We start from the raw sequence: 26,036 nt of genomic DNA on the forward strand, positions 1-26,036 counted from the left end.
GAAGGTAAGTGGGCCTAGCAGGTAGCCATAAAACTAACATCTAATGTTCATGACTATCTGCTATCCTGTGAGGAGAAAAGTAATGAAAAGAAAACTAAAATACTGTTCAAAGAAAAATGTATTTGTAGTCTATTTCGAAGAGTTATGGGCACCTCAGAGGGCCAATTATTGTCCCACAGAAGGAGCAAAGAACAGGGCTTACAGAATCAAAAAGACTTGAGGGCTATGAGGAATGTGAAGCTATCATCCAGCACCTCCAAGTGATCTGATATCTGTTCAAAAGATTGGCCACGGTATTTCTCAAGGAGGGGCATCCATGAATGTAACTGTGGCTCAGTCGTTAGTCTAGATGGAAGAACAAAAGTAAAAGACGAGGGCCTAAATAGTTTCCTGGTGTGGCAGCAACGTGCCGGGTGAAGCAGATGAAGGCAGCAATGAAGGGTATGTTAGTTGAGCCATCTCCTCAGATAGTTCAAGTTCGGGCATTTATAAAAGCACTACTCACCCAGAGGGTCTCAAGGCGCTAGATCAGGTAAGCCAAGGTATCTGTTGGCGTTGTAAATGTTCAGACTGGACTCTGTGATATAGATTGTTTGCATAATCAAGCCAATGTAAGTCTAAGCTACAGGGATTCATTGACTGCCTGGTTGGAAAAGTGCACTGGTGTACAGCAGTATAAATGAACTAGGGTCACATCAGATGGCTGGACTGTGAACACACTCCCTGAAGGTTGAATCATCTGCAGAGGAAAGATCTTCTATATGAACTTTGTTTTTTGGCACCCATTCAGACTTCATTCAATCCTTCACAGTGTGAGAGCGAAGAACAGAGGGCTGGCTGTGGGGGAGAGGGGGGCACCTTAAATATTAAAACATAAATGGGCAGAATTAGATTGCACATTGGAGCCAAGGAGAGAACAAGCTGACCAGTTTAATGCAGACAGTTAAAGGTACGGTGAGAACACTCAGAAGTGTCCAACACTGACCGCAGGTGGAGCCTCTTTAGAGAGCCTTGTGGTGGACTATGTAGAAAAATAAAAGGCAGTGGGGAGATATTACCAGAGTCTGAAGGTTCTTGCAGATTAGGCCCAAAGCCAGACTTACACGGGCACGCTGCTGCTGTAGTCTTGCAAATGAGTGGTTTACTGCTATAAGATTTCTGGCTGTAAAGCACATCCTGTGAGTTAGTCCAGTATCATTGGTTCAAGAGACTTAACCTTTTTAACTAATGGTTGGAGAAGTTCAACAGGTAGTGTGATGTGGATTTTAAAGTATATTAAAGGATACTACAAATTCTTTTAAGTTGTCCTTGGTGCAAAAATGTTGATGCCCAGCCAAAAAAGTGGTTTGACACTTCGAAGAAAGAAAAACACTTCAATAGGAAGGAAGAGGGTGGGGAGTACTTTGTTAGCATGCAAATCAAATGGAGTAAAGATAGGCTGCAGGATTCATTGACAGTATTGATTTAGCACTAGTCTCATCAATGGATACATCTTCTGCTTCAGAAGGTAAACCTTTATGTAAAACTAGCTTCACAGTCATTCTGGTAGCTTTAATCCTTGCTGCTCCTCCTCCAGGTATGGTCGGAAACCATCCTTCTGTAGTAGGATAGGCTAAAACGTGACGAGGCTGCAGCTTTAGATCCTTTCAAAGAACCCTGAGCTCGAACTCCCATTCTTATCATTAACAGATGAGATCCACTATTTTGACCTGAGATCATATATATGGACCCATCATGCGCAAACAGTTGTTGCTAAAGGTGTGTGATAATCTAAACACAAGCATTGTTTGGCCCTGCTGTAAATAGTAAATGATCACCTGTTTTACAGCCAATCGTCATAAAGCGACACCCTATGCACAATTCACCAGAAACAAATTTGCTTGTTTAAAGAGGGAGCTTGTGGTTGTTTGGTGTGCAAGTTAACAGTGTCTTGCTTGTGATAAAGGGGATACTTTTAGAACGCCTTATAACTGCCAATGATTCAGTGAGCCTTTCTGGGAAGGATCCCAAGATAAAACACTGCTGAAATTGGCAATAATAGTTTGTGAACCCCCAAGAACTACTGCAGCTGCATCATGAGATCCTGTACCGCTTGCCTGCTGTCTGAATGCCTGGGAGCCCCAAAAGCCAAATAATACTCCCTTGAAAAAGAGACGTTAGTGAAACCCCGACATTTGGGACCTTGTATTAAATGAGTCCACATAGCTGGCCATGTAGCTATATGAGGAAAACGCGATTGGACCACTAAACCCGATACAGGGCTGGTGCTTCTTAGCATAGGAATCCCAAAGTGATGAAAATATTGGCAAAAAAAGACTTGGGAAGGCAAGAGTTGTGTTAGATCCCAACGAAAACCTGCCAGAAACGTTATTGAAACAAATAGTTCACGGAATGGGACTTTGGGCTAATGGGCTGAGGTATGTCGTGACCCCACATCAGAACTGCTTTTTTATGCATCTGTGACCCACAGTAGTACAGTTGTTGAAGAGTTGTTCTCATGGCAGTGGGAGGAGCCAGACTCATTCATTGGTAGAGTAGTAGTCAATAGCTTAACCTCTCCAGGCGTTCCCTAAATAGCTAACAGAAGTAAAAAAAAAAAAAAAAACTAAAATGTATCTAAAAAGCTTTACTTGTCTTTTTAGTTGCTACGCCTACAGCTTTTTTTTTTTTTAAAGGAATTTTTTATGCATCTGTGACCCACAGTAGTACAGTTGTTGAAGAGTTGTTCTCATGGCAGTGGGAGGAGCCAGACTCATTCATTGGTAGAGTAGTAGTCAATAGCTTAACCTCTCCATGCGTTCCCTAAATAGCTAACAGAAGTTAAAAAAAACAAACTAAAATGTATCTAAAAAGCTTTACTTGTCTTTTTAGTTGCTACGCCTACAGCTTTTTTTTTTTTTTTAAAGGAATTTTTGGTCTTACTCACTGGTGAAGCAGGTTCTCGGCTAGTTTGGTGAAGGGAGAGCAGGAAGGGAGAGCAGAAAGAGGAAGGGAGAGCAGAAAGAGGAAGGGAGAGCAGAAAGAGGAAGGGAGAGCAGAAAGAGGAAGGGAGAGCAGAAAGAGGAAGGGAGAGCAGAAAGAGGAGGGCAGAGCAGAAAGAGGAGGGCAGAGCAGAAAGAGGAGGGCAGAGAAGAAAGAGGAGGGAGAGTAGAAAGAGGAGTGAATGATAAATGAAACGGAGGCAATGCGCTTACTCTGTAGGCAATCACTTAAAGATGGACAATATTGAATTTGTTTACATACCACCACTGTGCCGAGAAGAATCCGGTAAGACCACTCCGAAATTGGAGTTCACGCCCTCTTGGACAACAGGTGGCTTTGACGAGGGAGCCTGAACAATTTTTTCTGCATAGAAATGAAAAGAATATGGCCAAAGATGAGATTAAAATGTTACTATAAATTAGTTGACAGCAGCAAATAGTTCGTTTTGACACTTTACTGATTTCATTGGTTCAACTCAGATTTTATGCATGCAGTAAATCAAGCTAATTTTGTTATAACGTTGCTCACGACATTCTTTGGCAAAATTAAATATTGAAGACAACAAAGGACATCCTTTTTAGGTTTAGAAAACGACTTTAACTTTGAAAAAAACGTATTGCAGATAGATGTCAACATTTTTTGCATTATCCTGCCACCTAGCGTTTGGATCCAGAACTGCACTAAATGTAAAAAAAGTGAACACTTCTACCAATGGGGAGTCGACATAATACCATATCGGTAATCACACTTTGCTTGATGCAACGAAATCGTCACTTTTTCCTAGCCACCGTCCGAAAAATAAGTATCTGTCATGTGCTTTCTTCCCTATGTTTTGCATACCCATCACTTTGTTTGGGGTACACACAGTTCTATTCCCTTAGTTCCCAGAATTATGGAGATAGCCAAACCTCTGTAGATAAAAAGACAACAAACAGGAAACTCACACCTCTCGTTCAAGCCACTCACACGTAGAGGAAGGGTTTTTGTAGGATAAACACATAAGAAATTACATTCGTGTCAGGGTTTACTATACCAACAACTGCTATTATAAACATGGATAGGAATCAGCATGATTAAAATACAGATGATAGCAAAGGCAGAAAAAACTGGAGGAAAAAGCATAAAAACACCAAGCATTACGGTTCAGGGAGATTAGCTTTGTTCCGAGATCGGCTCAGTGATGTAAACGTTTCACCATACATTGTGGTACTGTCTCCGGGGCCGGTTCACTGGTTATCAGCGGGAAATGTCCTGGTTACTGTCAGGTCTGTCTCAGCACGTACATGGTCCTCCCATTTCTCATGGGACCATTTCTCATGGGAGAGGAGATTTTGTAGTTTTGGCCCCGATGACAGGTGGCATGGTAGTCTGTTGCTGGGTGCGGGTGCACAGGAAACCCTCTGATAAATGTGGTACCTTGTTATTGGGCTCTGTCGCTTAGTGCCCGGTTTGTGATTAAAGTGGCATGGCAACCACTCATCCCAAGGAGTTCACAGGAAAAAGGTATAGAAACCATGAGTGAGTCGATCGCACATTACTAACGATCATTAATGTTGGGATTATACACATTATTAGCAGGAGACTTTCTGACAATATGCACAAAACTAGCATGGTTTTCTGTATACCTGAAAAGCAGCTAGTGAGGCTAATGCGGCAGTATAGCCCAATCAGTAAGGCACTGCAACCTAAATGGTAGATAGCAGTGCGTCATGTGAAACAATGAAATGAGGAAAGCTCGCCACAAAAACCCATTTCCACCTCTGATGGGAAATTTGAGAGAGTTTAGCACAAGATCTAGACTTTTCTGCCGGCCCAAAGATAACCAGACAAGGTCCCTTTCTTCCTTCGAAAGGAGTCGACATTAAGAGGGAGAACACTAAGGCATGAGGCTTGTGTTCAAGTTTGGAAAACCAAAATACCGTGCTTCACAGAGCTCTGCAGTAGAAACAGTGTAACCTAGATCATCCACCACACAGGAAAGGTGGGACATTATCAGAGGTTCCTTCTGAGGGTCAATACTCAAGGCAGTAATATTCATTCTCCGGGACATCATTTGCCATGTTTACATATATGGGATTGCTGCCACAGAATGAATTCCTTCCCTCGAGAACTGCATGTATGGGGCAGGTTTTCTTCCCTACAGTTTTTGCGGGATAAGAAAAATACTAAAACAGGACTGGACGCACACTTTGAAAAAGTGGTCATCATAATAGAAAAAGGTGTTAAAAAACGAATAGGCATTTATGGCCAATCAAGTGGTAACAGTAGGAATAAGTTGTTCAAAACCAACAATATTCAGTGAGACGTTACACAGCAGAAAAAAGTCACTGCAACTCAATGCCATCTAAAACAACTTCTATCACTGCTTCAAAATACAGAAAGAGCAATCGATTTTAGAAGATCAAGTGCACATTTGATCTGCATATTACTCTAGAAAAGGATCCACCACAGATTTCTACTTCAAAATGTCATATTTCTATTAACATAGGTTTACACACGTTTCAGGCCGCCAGTCTACAGCAAACCACCAACATCCAGCCACATCAAACTCCCTGGAAGACAGAAGCACTCACCTTTGCTGGTTCGGAAAGTAAGCATGGCAGGCTGACCTTCTCCCACAGCATTTCGTGCTACCATCAAGACTTCATACAAGCTTGAGGGTTCCAGCTCCGAGATTCGTAACTCATTCTCGCTGCCGGGAACACGGACTGTGTACCACCTACCAACCACACTGCCACCATCATCCAGCTTCGTGATTAAGAAATGCAATACAAAGTATAAAAAAAGAAACAGCAATTAACAAACAAATTAAACACATGCCCAGCTGACAAATATTCAAACTCCATATGTACAACAAAGCATATGTCATCATTCAATGGTTTTCTGCGTGGTGTTTTCTAGAGCACCAACACGCCATTTTGAATGACATGCAGGAAGTTTAGAGCATTCCAAGCAAGCTACTCATTACTGACCAGTTGATCTGGAACTTTTCCAATGCAAAAAAAATCCATGTAGAAAAACATAGAATAAAAAAAGTAAACTAAAAAATAGCTTGAAAAGTTGCACATGCCTGAAAGGGATGCTAATTTGAACAAGGGAAGCAAACATGCACATCACGTCTTTGTAGCTCATTAGATCCCCATACCACAAAAAAAAAAATTCTTTCTGGAAGTCCACTTTAGCTCAAAGCTCGCCATACATAACGAGCCTGTCTGAAGCTTGGCTAAAACAGATGATCACTGACCAAAGGCAGAATCATTAATAAAGATTCCCCTGGAATTCAGAGTCTGAGGGAGTTTGCAGCACATTTCAGTCCATAAAACTACTCAGTTTTCAAATCACCATTACTCGATTACTGAGCTTGACTTGAGACTAGTACATTTTAAATAGTAAATTTTAAACTGGAAGGTCGGAGTGGTTAGTGCAGAGGAGAAAGTAGGTGTTTTCGCTGCTGAATTTAGACCGCAATAATCCACATGAGGGGCAAGGAAGTAACTTCTGGTGTTTTAATAACCCACTGCAGCATTTGAGGCTCCCAGCCTTCAACGCCATTTTCTATTTCGAGGCATCACTAGGGTGCTTTGCAGCTACTTCAGTAGGATGTGTGACATTGGTCACGTCAGTTTCTTACCGGATGGATGTGAACACATCAGCAGGAGGCGGCCCTTCAGTTACTGTTATGAACCAGAAGGAAGTTTGTTTTGGGTTTGATGCAATGGTATGCTGGGACATTTGCTGCTGCCAAGCAATCATCTACCAAGTGGACTTGCAGTGAAAAGAAATGACCACAAACGGTTGTTTATGTTTGGATTCTTTACCTCCAGTACTCCTGGTGCATTTAAAGCACACGGATTTGACCTATATCGGATAGTGTAATAGCAGGCAGCCAATGAGCTGCGGCATTGGATTTATGCATATGTAACTGCGTACCTTTATGGCCAATCTCACTTCAGGGTTTGAAATACTGACTTTGGGTTCTGGCATTTAGGAGGCAAAGGAACCACAAACTGCAGGGTTGCACCTTAACACCATAAGCACCAGGGTCGGTGGGGCAAGGTTTGCACATATAATTCGTACAACCATATGTTTCCGGAATGTGCAGATCTGGTGTGTAACCGATCTCTGGCAACAAATAATATCCCTAGAGTCCCACACTCATGGCTTGCCTCAAACTGAGAAACAAGACGAAGAACCAGAAAAGTGTTGTAGCTGCTTCCCCGCCTGCAGTATTCAAAACTTTAACTCGTTCAAGGACAATCAGGTGTTCACCTAATGTAATCATAAAGTTGTGAAACACGTGTGACTCACAATGCAGCCTTCAAACAAATTCCAGCCAGCACGAAACAGCAGAGTGGGTGGTAAAGCGTACCTTCCTGTACTTGACGAAGTAGGCATTGATGGGGAAGCCTCCGTCCTTTCCGGATTTCCACAGCAGATGATAGACATCAGGCTTGAGCGTGCGCGGTGGACTGAGGATGATGGGGGCATCAGGTAGGGTGGCGCCATCAGAGGATTTGTCAGTTGCTGGTTTACCGTCTGGCCAGGTTGTTGGTGTGGCATTTTGGAAATCTAGGTCATAGTCATAATCTCCTTCATCACTCTGAACAATTTCCATAGGAGTCGCTTCTTCTGCCTTTGTGCTGGTTTCAAAAGGGACTGTGGAGATGAGATGGAGAGGAGGAAACCGGGTTAAAGCTAAATTTTCAAAACATTCACATCTAAGTACAGAACAGGCAATCAAGGTAAAAGGAAAACGTATTAAAAGTTATCCATATGGTGATTTATGTAGCCAGGCTAATTTATAATCCCAGACCTTGGATGGCTGATCATGTTGCGTGATAAAAAGCAACAGCAAGTAGTAGGCACTGTGGGAGTACATTACAACTGCTTGGTCAATTTTTCTCTCTACCTACCAGTCTGCTCCATTCGCTCGCTCTCTCTCTCACCGGGCATTAAAAAACATGCACCATTCCCTCTACATTTAACATAGGTAGCAGAAAGCACCTTCTCATATGCCGTGCTTGCACTATTTGTTCACAGCGGGTAGCACCATGATTGTGTCAAGAGAACTTTTACTTCTCTCAAATATCCTTGGCCACTTTTGAAGCAAAAGATGGCCACCTTCAGCTGAAAGGCAGTGGCGGATAGCTTCAGGGTACACAAATCAATTAAAGAGAGGAAGGAGGTTAAGAATGATGTCAATTATTAGGTTTCCTACACGAGGGACACTTTATGCTCAATGCTGTCCTTTGCAAAAAAAGACTAATGCAGGGCTCACTTACTCATGCATTAATCCTTGCGCTCTAAGAGATCATTAATGCGGTTTCACTGATTTACCTGCTTTGGAAAAGTAAGTTTAAAGCACATGTTGGATTTATCCCATGCTACATAAAGAAACAACTTTTCAGAAAACTATGAAGTGCTGTATTTAGTTACAGAGAAGATTTTCAATAGTTTCTTTTTAGTAATTCTGCTTTTCCTGTTCGATGCAGTTGTGTCTCATAGGATTCGCAGTTTTTGCATTTTTAGGCTGGCTTGTATGAAAGTATAGGCTGATAAACTATTCTATCGACCTACTGGACCTAATGTTAGTGGGAAGTTCACAAAAACTGAAGTGGTTGCATGTATGCACTGCATATGCAAAATGGCTGGTAGGGTAGGATCTCTGCTATTGTACAACAAGCAACAGGAGTGGTGGAAGAAAGGCTAGCACAAAAAAGGTGGTCTAGAATACTGAAGAGTCACCTCGACAGATTATATTACTGAGCGTTCTGGGTAACATCCTGGTGCTGCCACAGCCATGTTTTAGTTGCCACTATTTGTCTTTGATGGGAAAAAAATCACTAAATTAACTTATTTATATAAAATAGTTTCTATTTTAGTGTACTTGTACAGTATAACAAGTCTTAAATAATTAGCGCTGAGAGGCCTCCGGGTAGTCACGCGATTTATAAAAAACATTTTCATTTCATTATCAAATTAGTTGACCTAGAATATAGTTGAAAACAAATCTCTAAAAGAACAAAAATCTTAAACGGTTCTGGGGAAAGAAATCTGCTCAAAACAACAAAATTAATACAGTGCTGAGCATACATTACTGTTCTACATGTGTAGCCAGATATGGCTGCTATCAGAAGTATGAGAGTAGTGGGGGCTGGTGCTTGGGATTATTTATTGTAACACACAGTAGCCTTTACGGAAGCTACCAATGGCATGAGAAGGGGTCTGGCGAGTGGAGGTTATGCTTAATAGTACAGGTTTGGCCGATTCTACCAATAGCATGAGCTGGGTGTTGGCCTTGGCAGGTTATGGAGAAGAGGAGCAGTGCAGTTGTGGGGATTTTGCATCGTGATGCAATGGGCAACATTAGGTATCTTGCCCATATTTTCAGTTCCAAAACCTGGCTCATTTCCATGAAACAAAAGATTACAAGAATCTGACTATTAGTTGAATCAGAGGGTGTGGCCCTTACTTTGCAACAATCCCCATTTGTGAATTCCATCTATGAAAAAAATGAGTGAAGACAGACCAACTTGGGCAGGGTAGTCACATAGCTTTGGTTTACAGGAAAAATGGCCAATCAAAAGAATGCATCAACTGTATGGTCTGCTTACCAATTGTGAGGAAAGCTTCAGACGCTGCAAAGCCATGATCATTGGTCGCTTCGCAAGTGTACTTCCCAGAATGCTCTGCCGTAAAAGCGTGAATGTAGAGGGAGCTTGACCCAGCCCGAGACATTGTGAGATGTACTGGCTCAGTAGCCAGGGCATCTGCTCCAACCTGAGGCGCCTTCTGCGATTTTGTTTTTAGAACATGGGAGGGGTGGCTCGATATTAGTCCATGGTTGTTATACCAGCGGATGACAGGAGGTGGCACACCCGTGGCATTACAGGTCAATGTTACAAAGTCGCCATCCAACACCCGAGCACTGGCTGGAGCAGAAACGATGACTGGTTTGGAGCCTCTGTCTGTTTTAAAATGAAGTAAAAGGTACATGTAGATCAGATTTGCAGTTAGAAAAGTGCTAAAGACTTGATTGCAACACAACAACACCAGAAGTGCATCCACAGAAATGTAAGAGCGAGAAAGTAATCCAACAAATCTGCATACACCCAGTTGTGGTTTCCCACAAACTCTCTGAAAGGCTGTCATTTTGGATATTTCATGGAATCTAAGTCTACAAAAGTAACCTCCCCAAGGCAAGCAACTAAAATCCTCCTATACCAACAGGCTGAAATCATCTACACAAAGCAAAGGGCAACAGCACAGGCAGACCGATTCCACTACTTAAGGAATTTGTTTAGATTCACAGACAAACCATGTTTGATTGAGGGTATTTAACGTTAATCAAAACCATTAAATGACAAATAGCATACGTTGAACCAGCTTTGTAATTGAAGAGAAATTAACTAATTAACCTTACATTTTTAGGTGAATGTAACTAAAGTGCACATGCTTTGCACAGTCCGTGAAAGTGAAGGGAGCCAGTGGGTAACGTGGACTGACCAACTGCTCCATGCTGTAAGCTAGGGTGGGCGGAAGCAAGATGTGAATAGCAATTAAAGTGACCAATAAATGTAGGCCCTGACCAAAAGCCCCTCTGTACGTATAGTATATATGATTTGTTTTTGAAAAACAGCAGTCTGACAAGACCGCTCATCTAAAGGCTGGACCCCAAAAAATCTGTGTTTAGACCGTTACACTGACTTACCATTTTTTTTTAAGCTAAACAGAAGTGTGTCTATCTAAGATTTTATATGACAAGCCAATGCATACATCTTAGATGTCACAAATAAAATAGGCGGAAGACAGACAAACAGGCTACTAAAACACAGAACAAACTAGCGCACGGTCCCGAGCGTTTGAAGAAGACAATCTACCTGGCTGGATGGTTAGCCTAGCTGTGGACTGAGCATATCCAATCGCATTGTCTGCTATACACTGATATAGCCCAGAATCCTCTCTGGTCACACTGCTGATGGCCAGTCGATTTCCGGACATTAAGCGGCGTGGAGATGGGCGAATAGGGACTGCGTTGTGAAGCCAGGCGAGGTTAGGAGGAGGAACTCCATGAACGTCACACATGAAGCGTGCAGTCTTTCCCAACGGCAACCTTTGGTCTTTTAATTCTTGAGAAATCAGGGCAGGTTCTAAAGGTGGAAAAATAAACAAACATTAACAGTACATTCAACATTCATTTGCATGGCCCATCTGTGCCGTTAACCATCATAATAATGACCATTTGTAAGACTTGAAAAAACCTGTATCAGTTTGGCATTGAAAAGACCAAATAATCTGGGAGACATTTCACTGCAGAGTAGTGTGAAAAGTAGTTTCTTATGCTTCACGTAGCTAGGGTGGATATCTTTAGTCCCTCACATTCAAATATGAGCATGAAACAGTGTTGTGAGAAAAAGGGGCTTATGGTGAAGGCCTCTGCTTTCAATAATAAAAACAAAATGGCAAACTTCCTATGTCATCTAATAATTTACAGTTTTTGGGAAGCACACAATTATCATCTAAGTTAATTTTTGTTGTTTCTCCAAAGAGGAACCTAACCTAGTTGGGCTAGCAGCCTACTTGGGCAAGCCTGTGGGAATAACTGGTGTGGAACCCATACCCTAGCTGCAACAGCTCGAAAAAGCTCTGGCATGGCCCATAGAATATGTGAAATAAGGCAGACTGTAGATGTTAAGAAAGGACATGATGGGCACATTTTGCTGATAGAAAGCCAAGGTACAGGAAAAAGCAGGACTTTGGAAGGTGAAATCAAGCTTCTATCAGTGCTCCCCCACACTGGGATGAGAATATTTTTTTTAGCAAGCAAATACTTTATATGATGAAATTATAGATGATGCTTATACCTCCTCGGAGATTTAACACCAAATCAAAAGTCAAAATTTTAAGGACACATTTCCAAAACGCATTGCTTTGGATACAATTATAGTCCCTACTCTGATACCGCCCCTTTTTCAATCCTAATGCACACACAAGTCCCCCAGCCCCCCAAAAAGAGAATGTCCTCTCGCATGACCTGGCAGCAACTGATTTGACTGGCTTTCTGATTATACATTTTTCTTCACTAAACGAACATTCAATGATCTACAACGCCACAGAGACCAACGACTCATGTTTTCCTATGTTGCTAACCTCCGAGCCACCACTCAAAAAGAATATTTTATTTTACAGAATTTACTTTTTAACCCATGTCAGGCGAAACTTTTATGTGAACAAGTTTAGAATATGTTGAGACGGCCATTACTAGTGACCTGGGCCAGATGGCTAATGTCAGCAGTATTGATGCTCCAGGCCTGCAGATTGATGAACCATCAACACATACATAAATACTTAATTAACACATATGTACACTTATGAAACTAATCCACCGATTAGTTCACTGTTGAGTACTTTCACATTAGCATCGTATTGCCCATCTAGCAGATGACAAAATATTTGATATCCTCAAGTCCATATCTCAAAGCGGTTATCCAGCCAATGTAGAGCTATCGTTCACAGGGTACAGGTAATTGGAGGATTACAGAGTTTCATGAGTGTACATATGTAATAATTCATATTTTTTAAAATGCTTTATATGAAATGTAAGAACTTTATAACTCACGGAACAGAAATGATGGATTCTGCTATATTGGTGCTCCCCACGCAAGTTGATCAAATTGTGAGCCGAAGGAGTTACTGGCTTACTGGGTGAGAAGCGCAGGGCCCTTCAGTTCAGTTAACCAAAAAATTGGAGCCTGACCCTACCAAGATCACAGTTTGTGATATCAAACAGCTCACAAAAAAATTATAATATGGTCTTATGCTTCGAAAAGACTGTTCATTAATATACGACTATACCAATAAACAATTGAGGCACACAATAAGTATTCTGATGTCAGCTGATCATTTTCATACCATAATGTATTATATAAGGAAATCGCAACATTGAACACTCAAGGATATTGGAAGCAAAATAGGTTCACATGCAAGACTAAACAATCTAAAAAAACAACAGTTCTTAGAAGAAAATGTTGCAGGCATACTTTGTTTCTGATAAACAGTCAAAAACTTAGGGAGCAATAGAAGGCGACAAACATTGCATCACAACTTAGCCCACCACGCTGAGAGACTAACTAACTATACTATGAAGGGGCTTTGAGACTGTACAAGACATTCTGCATAGCAAGCACTCCTCTCACTTCTCTACATCACACTGTTAACCGAATGTTCCCTCATAGGTATCAGTTGCAGTCCTCCCAGCAATATAAGAGTCCTCCTGACAGTTTCGTAGGTACGTACAAGTGTGTGTATAAGTGTACTGTGTCATAAATCAAAGTGCAGAGCTTTGTTATGGAATTTGTGACTGTACAACATATTCTATAGTTTCCAGATATGTTTGGGTTTGCCCTTAAAACCTTAAAAAAATTGTGCTTTGGTGTGTAGTTATGTTTAGTCTGTGTTGTTATTAGAAAGCTGCTAAATGTCTAGACTAATAACGGCCAAGGATCATCAGCCAAGTAGAACAGTGTATAATAAAAGAGGTTAAGTAATCAACATATACTCAACAAACCATAATTCTGAGGCATGGAACTAACATTTTTGTGGCAATTTAATTCTTACACCAGATTATTATTATTTTTTTAGATATCATTTTTTTTTTAATACAAATCTTGACTCCGAAAAAGAAACGCACAGAACTAAAATAATTATTCAATCAGTCTATTTAGTTACATTTGAGAGTGATCTGAAGTTTTACTGCCGTGAAACTCATTTATTTTGAAAGATAGATTTAACATACTAATATGACCTGTAATTTAAGGCATTTGAAGAGAACTGCAGCTCTTACCAAGTATTCTCACAGTGTAGTTTGCAGTTTGACGCTTGCCAAGTCCATTATCCAGCACGCATGAGTAGTTTCCAGCATCAGTTGGTTCAACACGGTCAATCACAAGATGGGTGTGTTTCAATCTGAACCTCCCTCCAAACGCCACATTTTGCCCCTCCTTCACCCAGTGCACATGGAAAGCTGATCCGCTGACAACACACTCCAGAATCAGAGAACCATGCTTAGGAATGTCCAAAGTTTGAGATAGGGTAGGATATAGAATGTAGGAGCCCTCAGATGATGAACCTGAACCAAAACAGTGCAGGTATTATAGAAAATTGCAAAAATGTCACAAGCTCAGTTTTTTATAAAGTCAACATCAACACAGTAATTGCTACTAGTTTGGAAAGCTTTGAGAGTGTACAGATTTGTAGAAAAACAATGAAACAACCACAAGTAACATGACGAGAAACAGATCCGATTCCAATTATTTCCACTAACTCCTTCTATTGAAAACTCCAGATAGTACCAAGCCTGAACTACATACATATTTTGTGGTACAGAGATTACCAACATCCATCCTCAAATCTATTGTATTTCCAAATAAACAACATCCACAACACTCTAGCAGGCCAGTGGCAAAAAGGACATCCACCCATTGTTAACTAAGTTTTCTGGCTATTGCAAGTGGACTTCAAAATACAAGAAACATTAAACACATGTTATATTGCATAGAAGAAAAGTTTCAAGACTGACAAAAAGTGGGTTATGATTTTTATGGAAAGGTACATGTACATTTGATAAACTCAGATGAAGTTAGGGGATAATCCCTTACAAAACTACAGCTGACCACTAAAGTTGGGGGAGCATTATGCTGACCATCGAGAAACTCATAATTGAAATTCCCTATCTACTGTTAGCAAGGTAATCACAAACCACCCTCCTACACCGCCCCCACACACACGCCAAGACATATCTCATGACCTAACACAAAACCACAAATTAAATTTCTGCTGACACCATATATGACAACCACATGAGGCAATTATAAATGTTTTAAGAAATTAATAAAGCAAAGGACTACAAGTCCACTTGACATATTTTGTCCGTGATAAAATGGACACTGATGTCTACAAAATTCCTGCCAACAACTAGATGGACGTATGCAACATTTAACATCATGGGATAATTTAAGCACATGCTCAATCCAAGGATCCTCTTGGTGCAACAGACAGATAACTGATTCTTATTTCCACCTAGACTTCTTTGAGGAATCTCGACAAGAGCAAATGCTGGATTCAAACCAGTGACAGATCACTGAAAAAGCATTGATCACTGATGTACAAGTCCTAAAAAGGCTCCGAAAGCACTGAAATGTTATCAACTTCTAGTTTGCATACACATACAATCAAGGCTGCGTGGGTTTTCTCACCCAAGTTACAAAGAGGATATGATGCTGCAGTTTCACTCAAAACCACTCAAAAGAGTAATAAGTATTCAGATATCAAACGGAGAACTAAGATAGCAGTACCATGATAACACGGTAACTTGTGTGGATTAATTATATCGAGGAAAGACTGTTCTTCCACTAGCAACATACTAGAACAAAAGGTTCAGCCGTGCAGAGCCACGCTTGCAACTACATTTGTAACAAAGATTACAGCAAATCTGTCCTGTGGCACGGATCTTAAACCATCAAAGACAATGGAAGATTGTGACTATTAGATAGCATGATGCAAATATAAGGGGTTCGTTCCCCTGCGAACGAATACAGATCCTGAGGCTGGGACAAAACTCAAATGTACAAAAGATTTAGACAACTATACATTGATTAAAAATAAAATCTATCATAAGACTTGGGGCAAGATATACTATGACTGGAGGAGCAATTATCATCAAATGTAATACATGTATTGTTCAAAGCATATGATATATTCTATGTACATTACAAACATTTTGTTTTTTTACATTTGACTATTAGAAAGAATCCATGCTAGAAAACTCTCAATGACATTAAATACTCACCACTTATGATGAGCCTGTATCCAGATGGGTCTATTTTTTGCTCATGCGTAATGGGGTTGTTCACAGCACATTTATAAGACCCTTTATCCTCCACAGAAACATTTAAGATGTGTAAATTCCCAGATGGCAGTATTACATAATTATCTGTTTTAGTGAGAAATCACAATAAAAATCATGTTATTCAAATTGTTTATAGATGTCTTGTAAACCCCCCACAAATTCGCAAGCAGGTGCCCATACAACTGCATGGTAGGCATGAGAAACAGCATGTTAGTCTAAAATTGGTTTGCTCTGCAAAAAGCATCACTCGGCTAAAAGTGTCTTCTGAATTTTAAGGTACGAGCTAAAGACTTGTAAGGATGAAACTCAGGCAGCTTTGTATTTTCAACACTAACCTATTTATCTACTCAAACAATTACTTCTTCATTTTGCTTGTAACGATATGTAAATCAACCATGCTTGCTAAGTCATACAAATATGTATCTAGTCCGACCATGTTCACTGTCTATTTTGATGATTCAGGTATCAAACAAACAAGGCTAATCTTGGATTCGAGTCCATTCAAATATACCAAAAGCCACCACTTACATCTGCCAAAAGAGCATAAGTACAGAAATCTTCTTTGGCACTTATGTATACATTTACTTGGCACTTGAAAGGAAAATTGATGGCAGATTTAAAAAATATATATTTTTCTTATTCGAATATATTTACATATTCTGCCAACAACCCTGGCACTGCAAGGAACATGTAATCCTAAAGAGGAAACTGAATACATTACTATGAGAAAAAAAGATGAATGTCATAAGACCTATCAGATCTTGAAGCTATGACGGTCTGTACTAATCTGTGGGTCTGCTTCACTAATAATATTTTGGTTTAGCATCTGAAATGAGAAACCCATAGAAGCTAACAACAGATAAGGGTCACATACAGCAAGCCTGCACAGATAGACCCAAGGCAACTGGTAACTTAAAATCTGTGCTGACCAGATACAGTGTAGAAAAGCCAGGTATTTATGTAGGAAACAGCTGTGTATACCCAACACCGATTGCCGATTGAGGCAAATTGTACTAAGACCCTTACTAGCCATCATTCACTTTGGGATGAATGTTAAAATTCAGATTTAACAAAGAGAGCCAATTATCTTCATTAAGTGCCAAAGGTGTGGTCAATAGGCCCTGAATATTTTTCAAAGAAAAAAAGAATCCAAGGCAGAAAAATGTAATTTCAAGGAAAATAATTGATGGATTTCAGGAGGCAAGTATAGATTCATTCAAAAACATTGTGGTGCAGATCTCCACAACTGGCCTCACCCAAAGTGAATATTCTTTCCCAAAACAAAACCAGAAATTAGAGCTATAACAAAGCCTGCTAGTGCTATACCCAACGAAACAAAGTAGTAACATAAAAAAAGGAGTTCCACATTCACTCACAATATAACCAAAGTGCTTCACATTAGTGTGGCAAGCAATGGGATAGGAACCAAGTACTCCTATCAGCATAAAATTAGACTTATTGGCACATAACAGAGCAGTACGTTTACAGTTCAGAGATAACATTCTTGAGTTATATTTAAAGCAACTGATCAATGTGCTAGCATCACTTTAAGCGCATATCACACAGAAATCTGTATAAGAGCACATATAACATCAAACATGTTATTCATCACTTACAAGGTGGCAGGAAAAACAATTAAATGACGTTGGAAGCTTTGTGCCCTCATTTGGTTATTTAAAGTGTAATTTTTATATTGCTGAAAATTGGTTCAACACGATTTCTGCAATCTCCTTAAAATGGATAAGCATCTGCTTGAAGGGTTAACAACACTGGAGCACTAACACATGACGAAATGTTGATTCAAGGAGGATTTTATAAAGCAACAGAGAAGAAATAAGAACAATGAGCAACTAGCTGGGAATATGCTGCAACAGGCAATCAGAAAGGTCTATGTAGAAGATAGATTTTAGTACAGGGAAGACATTACCAGTGGAATGTTCCAGCCATTTCCCCCGAACTCTGTAGCGGACTAGTGCCTTTGGGTTACTTTCTGGGATATTGCACTTAATTAAGGCAGCGTTCCTTTCTTCCACAATGAGTGGGTGTTTAACTGTAGAATCGAAGTCACCGAGATCTGAAACAAAATACAAAGGCTGATGCATACTTTGTGTAGCCGAAAAGGAAATGGAACTGAGTTGTTTCAAAAAGCTGTAGCTCATGCAGCAAACTCAACGTACGTTGAGAACAAAAATCTCAAAACAGGGCTCTAATCTTTTCCGCCCAGTAGGTTTTGATGCTGTGAAGACAGACGAGGCTAAAGATAGCATCCACATTCAAGAGCATAACATGAAAGGTTGTTTAAAGGGTTTTATTAAATTTTGCATATGAAATTGCACAGATACATACTTGATTTGCTGACCACACGCCAAACCATTTTGATCACAAAAGCAGGACAGAAAAACAATAATTGGTATCAACAGATACAACAATGGTAAACACATAGAGAGACTGGGTTGTGGACGCTGGATACGCTTTGCACAGGTGGGTGAACGGTAAAACATACAAGACTTTAATAGATCTATTTTTACACAGGGGAGACATACCAAGTAACTTTGCAATATGGGCTAGTATTACCGCCGAAGGATTCTGGGAAATTCGAACCAAGAGGCCGAAAGCGGAGTGTTTTATAAATATTATAACACAAATATGGCAAGTTAAGACCATATTATACAAGTTATCCCCTGTGTACTTTTATATTACATGTTTACTTTGTGGTAGTAAGCTTAAAACCATGTTTTTTATTCCACAAAGATATCTTTTTATTGAAACAGTAAGTGGAATTCTAGGCTACACTGTTTGGCGTCCTGCAGTAAAAGAAAGCAATCCTTTAATTATGCAGAGAAGTATGTAGCGTTTTTAGAAAATATACCATTTGTTTGGTTACAAAACGCATTCTGCTGATAGAAAGATGTTTCTCCTCAAACTCCAGCCAACGACCGGTATTGATTGCAATAAAAATGTCTTGATCGGAGCCAGTAGATGCGATTATGTGGCAGAGACGTATACCACAGTTATGGATTGACCACTTGTGCTACATTTTACACAGAGTTCAACTAAAGTCTTTCTAAGTCGGGCATCAAAGTAATACTGCCAGAGAATTGGTCCATAATTTGCCTTTTCTTGCCACGTAAATTAGTAAACCAAGCCACATAATTTACTACTCTTTTCTTCTTATCCTAAGTTGCCTTGACAATGGTAAAGCTCTGCCAATGGTTAAGATGTGGTCATAATGATACGGTCCCTACGTCACAGGGAACCACGAAACACTTTCCATATTTCACAAGAGCCTGTGAAAATGGGATTTCATACCACAGCATTTTGTGCAATAAAAAAACATCTAAATATGTGAATATATATATATATATACACGCAAAATGCAAACTGCAACTCCGGTCTCCCAGGAACAGAAAGCCAGCACGAATCCAAATATAAGGCAAGATGTTATTTATTCGGGTAAAAAGCAGCAAACGAAACTGACGCGTTTCGGGCAGTTGCCCTTGTTCACAGTCAAACATTACCCACAATGCCTGGTTTTTTAAAATGCCAATGCACACCATGTGACTTCAATAAACATAGAGAAAATACTATTACGGTATATTTGTGCGTCACTGAGTATATGGGTTGCAAGTGCATACTCCTAATGTTTAATTCACATGGAAATGCAGAAATTAATATGACTGAATAAATTCATTGGATTAAAGCAAGATTGTATCTGCATAAATGCATAGATGAGGTCACAACAGTATAATACCATTAGTGCATATATATACACACACACATATATATATATATATATATATATATATATATATATATACACATACATATATATACACACACACACACACACACACACATATATATATATATATATATACACACACACACACACACACACATATATATATATATATATATATATATATATATATATACACACACACACACATATATATATATATATATATATATACACACACATACATATATACATACATACACATATATACATATACACATACATATATACATATACCTACATACATACATACATATATATATATATATATCTCCAAAAAACCAATCACCAAGCACACGGAGCCCCTGACCCTACAGGGCGGCCTCAGAAACAATGGGCATGGAGCAGCCCATCAAAACCAAACAAACACTGAGGCCTATTTCTGAGACGGAGTATTTATTCCAAAGGCGAAGCAGCACGGGTTTCCGTATCCTTGCTGGTTTCGGCGTTAGCCTTGCTCACAGGTGGAAACAATGTAAGCTCACAGTGCATCATGCATGGTGATTTGTACTAAAAGTCACATGATCAGTACTTAAAAAATAAATGTCCCATAATGCATCGTACTGATCTTATTGTAATGTCCAATGGAATTTTAATAAATCCCCATCACTCGATGTTAACAAATTACCAGTTGTACCTGCATTAGGTCGTGGCAAAGTTAAAATTCACAGTCATGTGCCAAAATCTTATATGTGTATGTACCTATTAGATGCAGAGTTTATTTTGCTATTTATTACCATTGTTGAGTGTTGGGAGTGGCCATGATTCACGATAAACAAAGCCATTCCCCCTCCCTAAACAACAGTAATAAACCGCACATTATACAGTGTGTACCTCCATACATGGATTATTTCATGTATGCTTATTGTAACAGGCAATTAACTAAAACTAGGATGCAAGAGGATAAATTTGTGAAGTATGGTAGAATCATTTTGAAGACACTGACTATTTGGAGACTTGCTTTCTAGTCTAATGCAATTGTTACATGCAATTTGTGAGACAGTAAAAAGTGTTTCTCCAGTCAGTTTTGCTGACCAGTGGTAATATGCTCGAATTTCACCTTTACACTGCAGTAATAAACATGTAAAGGTCCCATTATAAGTAAAGTTGCTAAATAAAGTGTAACGTGATTTATCATTATCGCCATGGCCAAAATAAACATACACATATATTGTTTTACAGTTCAGTTACCATAAAACTATGAAAGATCAGGACGCTGGAAGGCATGTCTGCAAAATCACGTAGGTGGCACACTTGATGTGTGATTGTTTTCCATGGGAGGGGGGGTGGGAAGGTGGGGGAGTGAACAGAGACGCCTATGCGGGCAGAATAAGTGAAAGTATGTGGCACAAGGAACGTTGGAGTACTCTAAGCAGAGGAAAGTCAGCGGATGGCAGAGATCTCATTGGACCCCTAGCAAGAGAGGATTGCAGTGATGTAAGGTGGGGAGGCATTGGCTTGCTTTGACAAAGAGAGTAAAGATTATATCTGGCGGTCAATAGCAGTCTGAGAGTCCACTAACCTCTATTTAGTAAGGTTCATGGTGTGGGAAGGTGAAGAGTATTTTGGTAAAAAAAAAAAAAAAAAAAGTTTTGTTGATTCTTTGAGGGTACTATGGCCATTTTGTTTATTGATTGTAATATTCCCGTTGTAATATCCACCTGAAATTTCTCCTGAACTTGTAGGTCTTATTTATTTACTGTGCTTTGCATACTATTTTTAATTTGATGCTAACATTTAAAATTCTTCAGTCTAAGAGCAATTCCGGCAAATGGTGATTGACTTAACTATACTTTTCCTTGTCATCTTATAAAGTAAAGGGATGTACAAAATAAATCTTGGAAGCGAGACAATTAAATTGTTTCCTAGAGCATTGTGGTTTCTTAGGACTTCAAGTACACAAATGGTCAAAGCTACACCTTCGGGTGTCGGCAAAAAATTCTCAGCTATCAGGAGATCATACAATGCCACCCCACCATTTCAAGACTCGACAGATGGGATCCAAAAAGCTTGCTAATTTCACAGAGTACAGTTCTTGAATGTTACCGATGTGGCCCTCGGTACGTGTACTTTAGAGTGGTAATGCCAGGGGGCAGGCAGGAAGATATAATTCTCGGCAATTGAGTAACCCATGTTTCCAGGCATAGAATTACTGGTTCAGCAAATACCAGACCTAGTAACTACAAACTCTAAACACCAGGTCCTGGCCTGCAAGTAGAGCTTAAGGCATCTGCAGACATCCTCACCAGACCTTCTCCTGCAGAACCGGTAGCAGTGGCTGGCTACACGCCAGGAATCAAGAATATATGCTTCAAAAAACAGTGTGGGATACTGGGCAGAATAAAAAATTCACAATGGGATACTCTGGCACCCCAGTAACCCTAAACCAAAAACCACATTCATTATGCAGAGTGAGCTAAACTTTTTTTCTATTTCAGTACGGAATCACAATGTAAATCCACCTTTGCAGAATCCCAGCATACTTACTGGGTACTGTAAAAAAGTAAGCAGTATTCTACAGAGGTCCAGAATGGTGCAAGAAAGGCAACCTGCAAACAAATCAAACAGTTTAGATACTGAGAGCTATGATAGATCTCACGGACCATGCTGACTGGCTGCCAATTAAAATCACTGCGAGTGGCCGTGTTCCCCAGGGAGGCACGGACAGCCTGCATTGAGATTTTTCCAGTGTCTAGTGATGGAACCTGCTCTTTTTTTCAGTTTGCTCACAAAATAGAATTAGGTTTTTAAAACATTCTGCCAGGCAGGCAGAGGTCACCTTGCTTCCACCTCATCACACAATTCTGCACATTCTTCCTTTGTGAAGCACATTTCATTGTCATTTACAAACTAAGCACTAGTACTAGGATCCCAAACAATATATCATCTTTTTAGACCCAAGTTGACCCTGAAGGAATATGGAAGAGTAAATTATGAACCAATACACAAACTTCCAAATATGAGTGAGCTATCAAACTTACAAATGGAATAAATCTGATGGACATATCAAGTATTACAAATCTGCTCTATGTTTCAATCAGTTATGCTTATCTACTTTCACACAGTCAAGTATACATTCAAAACATGTTAGTAAAGCAAGAAAGCAAGCAGAAGATAAATATGGGGTGCAAAAGCAGTAATAAATAGACATTACGTGAAAGCAGCAAAGTATATGGTACCAACTATGGGTCGACTGTTGCCAAAACCACAGAGAACAGAACAACACAAAGACATCTGGTGCAGTCTCGCACAATAGAATGAACGCCAACTTTATCAAGAAGCAGAAAGACAGAGCTTCACATAACCTATGTTGCAGCGTCTGCAAAACTTTTCTATTCCTACGGCTACTCCCTTTACTACTCTAACCATACTGGGCGGTCTACGATTAGGCAATATGAAACGTTTCCATTACCAGAGGCCATGATCCTCTGGTGAATATTTCTCCGCTGATAGGAGGGGTGAAAATTAGGGTGACAAAAACTCAAGTCAGAAATCAAATTTAGGTACACCACTGTTAAGACCATACTGTAAAAATAAAGAATAGCAACGGGAAGATCCAACCTCCTGAAGAAGTTAAATCGAGTGAGGATTATGCAAACCAAAAGCTCTGCAATTGCAACACAGAACGAAAGAAGTAAAACCTCATGTTCTGATAGGGCTCCCTGATTCTCGCTACAACATATTTAAAACATCAGTACAGATGCACAGTTTAAATGGAAGAACCAACAGGACTCAATAGTAGACTCACACAAGATTTATATTAATTTGGTTCTTGTATTAAAGAATCAAAATTCATAAAAATTAGTAATTCCTTATTGACTTCAGTCAAGAATATAACAGCTTGCATTAAAGCACAAAACATTTAGGTAAATCTTTATTGAATAAGATTCAATTTGCAAAGTTACAAAGTCACACTACCCTTCAAGGCAGAAGGATGGTTAACATTTCTAACTGTTCAGGCCCTTCGAAAAAGGAGGAAGTCCAGACTTAAAGTCCATAAGGGGAGAGTCCATTAGCATACCAATGAAGCTATAAAGGAAAATTGAAAAATATAGAAATAGTTCAACAAAGAAGGTCTCAGTCCAATCAGCTGCAGACTGTAATATCGACAAACAGTCCAAAAGCAATGACCAACATAACCATCGGGTCTCATGAAGCAAAATCAATGGCGTTCCGTTGCCTCTCCTATGGGGTTTCATCTTTTATAGAGTTTTTGGGGGTTTCTTCTTTTATAGAGTTTTTCTTAGAAACGTCCAGAGTCATGGAATCCCACCACCATCGTCTGGGCATACCCCAGTGGGACGGGTATGCCCAGACGTGGGTCCCGTGCTCTCCACGCCACTGAATGAATACATTTATTTGTGTGGCTACTCAAAAGCATTACAATAAAACAACAAAGTAGAAAAACAACACTCCATTTTAAAAGTTGAACAATTTAAAACAATAAACATTATGATAAAATCTAAGGGTCTAAAATTCAATGATCATTAAGTCCAAGAAAGCTTTTTTTTTTTTTTTTTTTTAACTCGGCCATCAGTTGTACATGCTCCCGTTAAGCTAAGCAGTTAGTTCAAGTTGGTATATCACCTCAGCGCAGGTGCTTGCCCGATTACTTAGCTTAGCTGGTAGAGTCCATCAGCTTCATACGAGTCTGTTGTACAAATTTACCAAACGTAGCCATATGCTTCACTGTGTCCAGCGTGTACAGTTGATGGACTGCCTCCTTTGCAGTTCTATTCCCCCGTTGTAGCAAGATGGGCCTAAGGTAAAGTCTCCGGTCTAGGCGGAAGGTAGGATATGGGCCATGGACTCACGTTTGTACTTGCAGAGCAGACACTCCATGATAGCCATTTTTGTCGACCCGGAGGGGTATAATTCTTTAAGGGGGAAGAGGATGTATTCTAAACGCTACGATCCTGTGTAGGGCTTGTCTCCCCACAGCCTGCGTAAGATGAAGTTTGGGGTTGTACTCTGTATGTGGGAGGCTTTGGGACTCGTGAAAGCCTCTTGATTCCAATGATTCCATGTCTGAGGTGCGAGAGCAAAGGCAAACTTGTTTTTTTATTGTACTTTTGATAGCAGTATACTTGATTATCTTGGGGTCCCAGTGCTCTATTGCAAGTTTCAAAACGTCTTTGGCAGCGGAAAGGCTGGCTGACCAGGATTGCCGGGTTCCCAAAAAATAATTTTTATGGTAGACTTCATTGTGTTCTCTGGTGCCGCCATGGTAAGATAGAAGTATTTGCTCAGAGAGGCCATCTCTTCCAGCTTTTGTTGGTTCAGGTTAAATTCTAACCGCACTAGATTATTCCTGGTGCATGCGGGTAGGCGAAATAACTTTTTATAGGCTGAGCAGTGGATTTTTTCTAGGTCTCTCACTAGTTTCTCTGGGAATGCCTGTTGTGCGTAATTAAGTGATGGAGTCAAGCTATCCTGGCTGAAGAGGGCTGAAAGCCTGAAACCGGTCCTGGAATGCTTGTTTCCAGTCCAGGGACGACCTGGCCTGACAGCTTGGGCTGGACTGTTCCCATTGGATGCAGGGTCAAAACTGATTTGCATATGGCTGGGTCCAAACTGGAATGGTATGGTGAGGAAAGCAACGAAGGATTTTGGCCCAGATCTCTGTGCTGGGTTGAATGTATGACATTTTTCTGCATTCTGTCCATCAATTGTTCTTTTTGCATTTTTCACCCGAGTGGGAAGGGTATGCCCAGATGTGGAACCTGTGCTCTCCACGCCACTGGAGTCAAGCTATCCTGGCTGATGAGGGCTGAAAGCCCGAAACCGGTCCTAGGATGCGTGTTTCCAGTCCAGGGAGAACCTGGCCTGTTCCCATTGGGCGCAGGGTCAAGACTGATTTGCATACAGCTGGGTCCAAACTGGAATGGAGTGGTAAGCAAAAAAACGATTCATTTTGGCCCAGATCTCTGTACTGGGGTGAATGTATGAGATTGTTCTACATTCTGTCCATCAATTCTTCTTTTTACATATTCACATCAGGTCACATGAGATGGTTGAAACATCAAACTGGTTCCCATGCTAGTCATCAAAGATGAAGTGTGTGTGAGTCCACACAGGCCTAACATTGGTAGAAAAGACATACACAGTTGTGGCTTATAGCTATATCTGAAATTCTATTCCCACAGGAATATTCACTGTGAACGTTAAAGAAACATTTCGGAATGTTAGGGGAAAACACGTACAGGATAAACATTCAACATTTCACTTGTAAAGAACGATCCATTGCATTCATTCAGGGGAAAAGTTAGCACTGGGGAAAAGCATTTCAGGAAGGCCTTTGAATTAGAATTGCATGTTTAAATGAAATGAGCTCTAAATCAGCATCCA

General features: G+C 40.1%; 1 protein-coding gene across 2 annotated transcripts in view; it reads right to left on the reverse strand.

The window, feature by feature from the left end:
- The window catches only part of CDON (cell adhesion associated, oncogene regulated), a 152,366-nt gene that overhangs the window by 40,444 nt on the left and 85,886 nt on the right, over nucleotides 1-26,036 (reverse strand). For both annotated transcript variants that reach the window (XM_078682327.1, XM_078682328.1), the window contains exons 4-11: nucleotides 17,817-17,963; nucleotides 15,830-15,973; nucleotides 13,826-14,110; nucleotides 10,863-11,132; nucleotides 9,597-9,950; nucleotides 7,352-7,638; nucleotides 5,556-5,730; nucleotides 3,244-3,345 (exon numbers count right to left, since the gene is read on the reverse strand). In XM_078682327.1, the coding sequence (XP_078538453.1) occupies nucleotides 3,244-3,345; nucleotides 5,556-5,730; nucleotides 7,352-7,638; nucleotides 9,597-9,950; nucleotides 10,863-11,132; nucleotides 13,826-14,110; nucleotides 15,830-15,973; nucleotides 17,817-17,963 (1,764 nt within the window). The remainder of the gene's footprint in view (nucleotides 1-3,243; nucleotides 3,346-5,555; nucleotides 5,731-7,351; nucleotides 7,639-9,596; nucleotides 9,951-10,862; nucleotides 11,133-13,825; nucleotides 14,111-15,829; nucleotides 15,974-17,816; nucleotides 17,964-26,036) is intronic.

Source organism: Lissotriton helveticus, chromosome 3_1 (genome assembly GCF_964261635.1).
Source record: "Lissotriton helveticus chromosome 3_1, aLisHel1.1, whole genome shotgun sequence".
In the NCBI taxonomy this organism is placed as follows: Eukaryota; Metazoa; Chordata; class Amphibia; order Caudata; family Salamandridae; genus Lissotriton; species Lissotriton helveticus.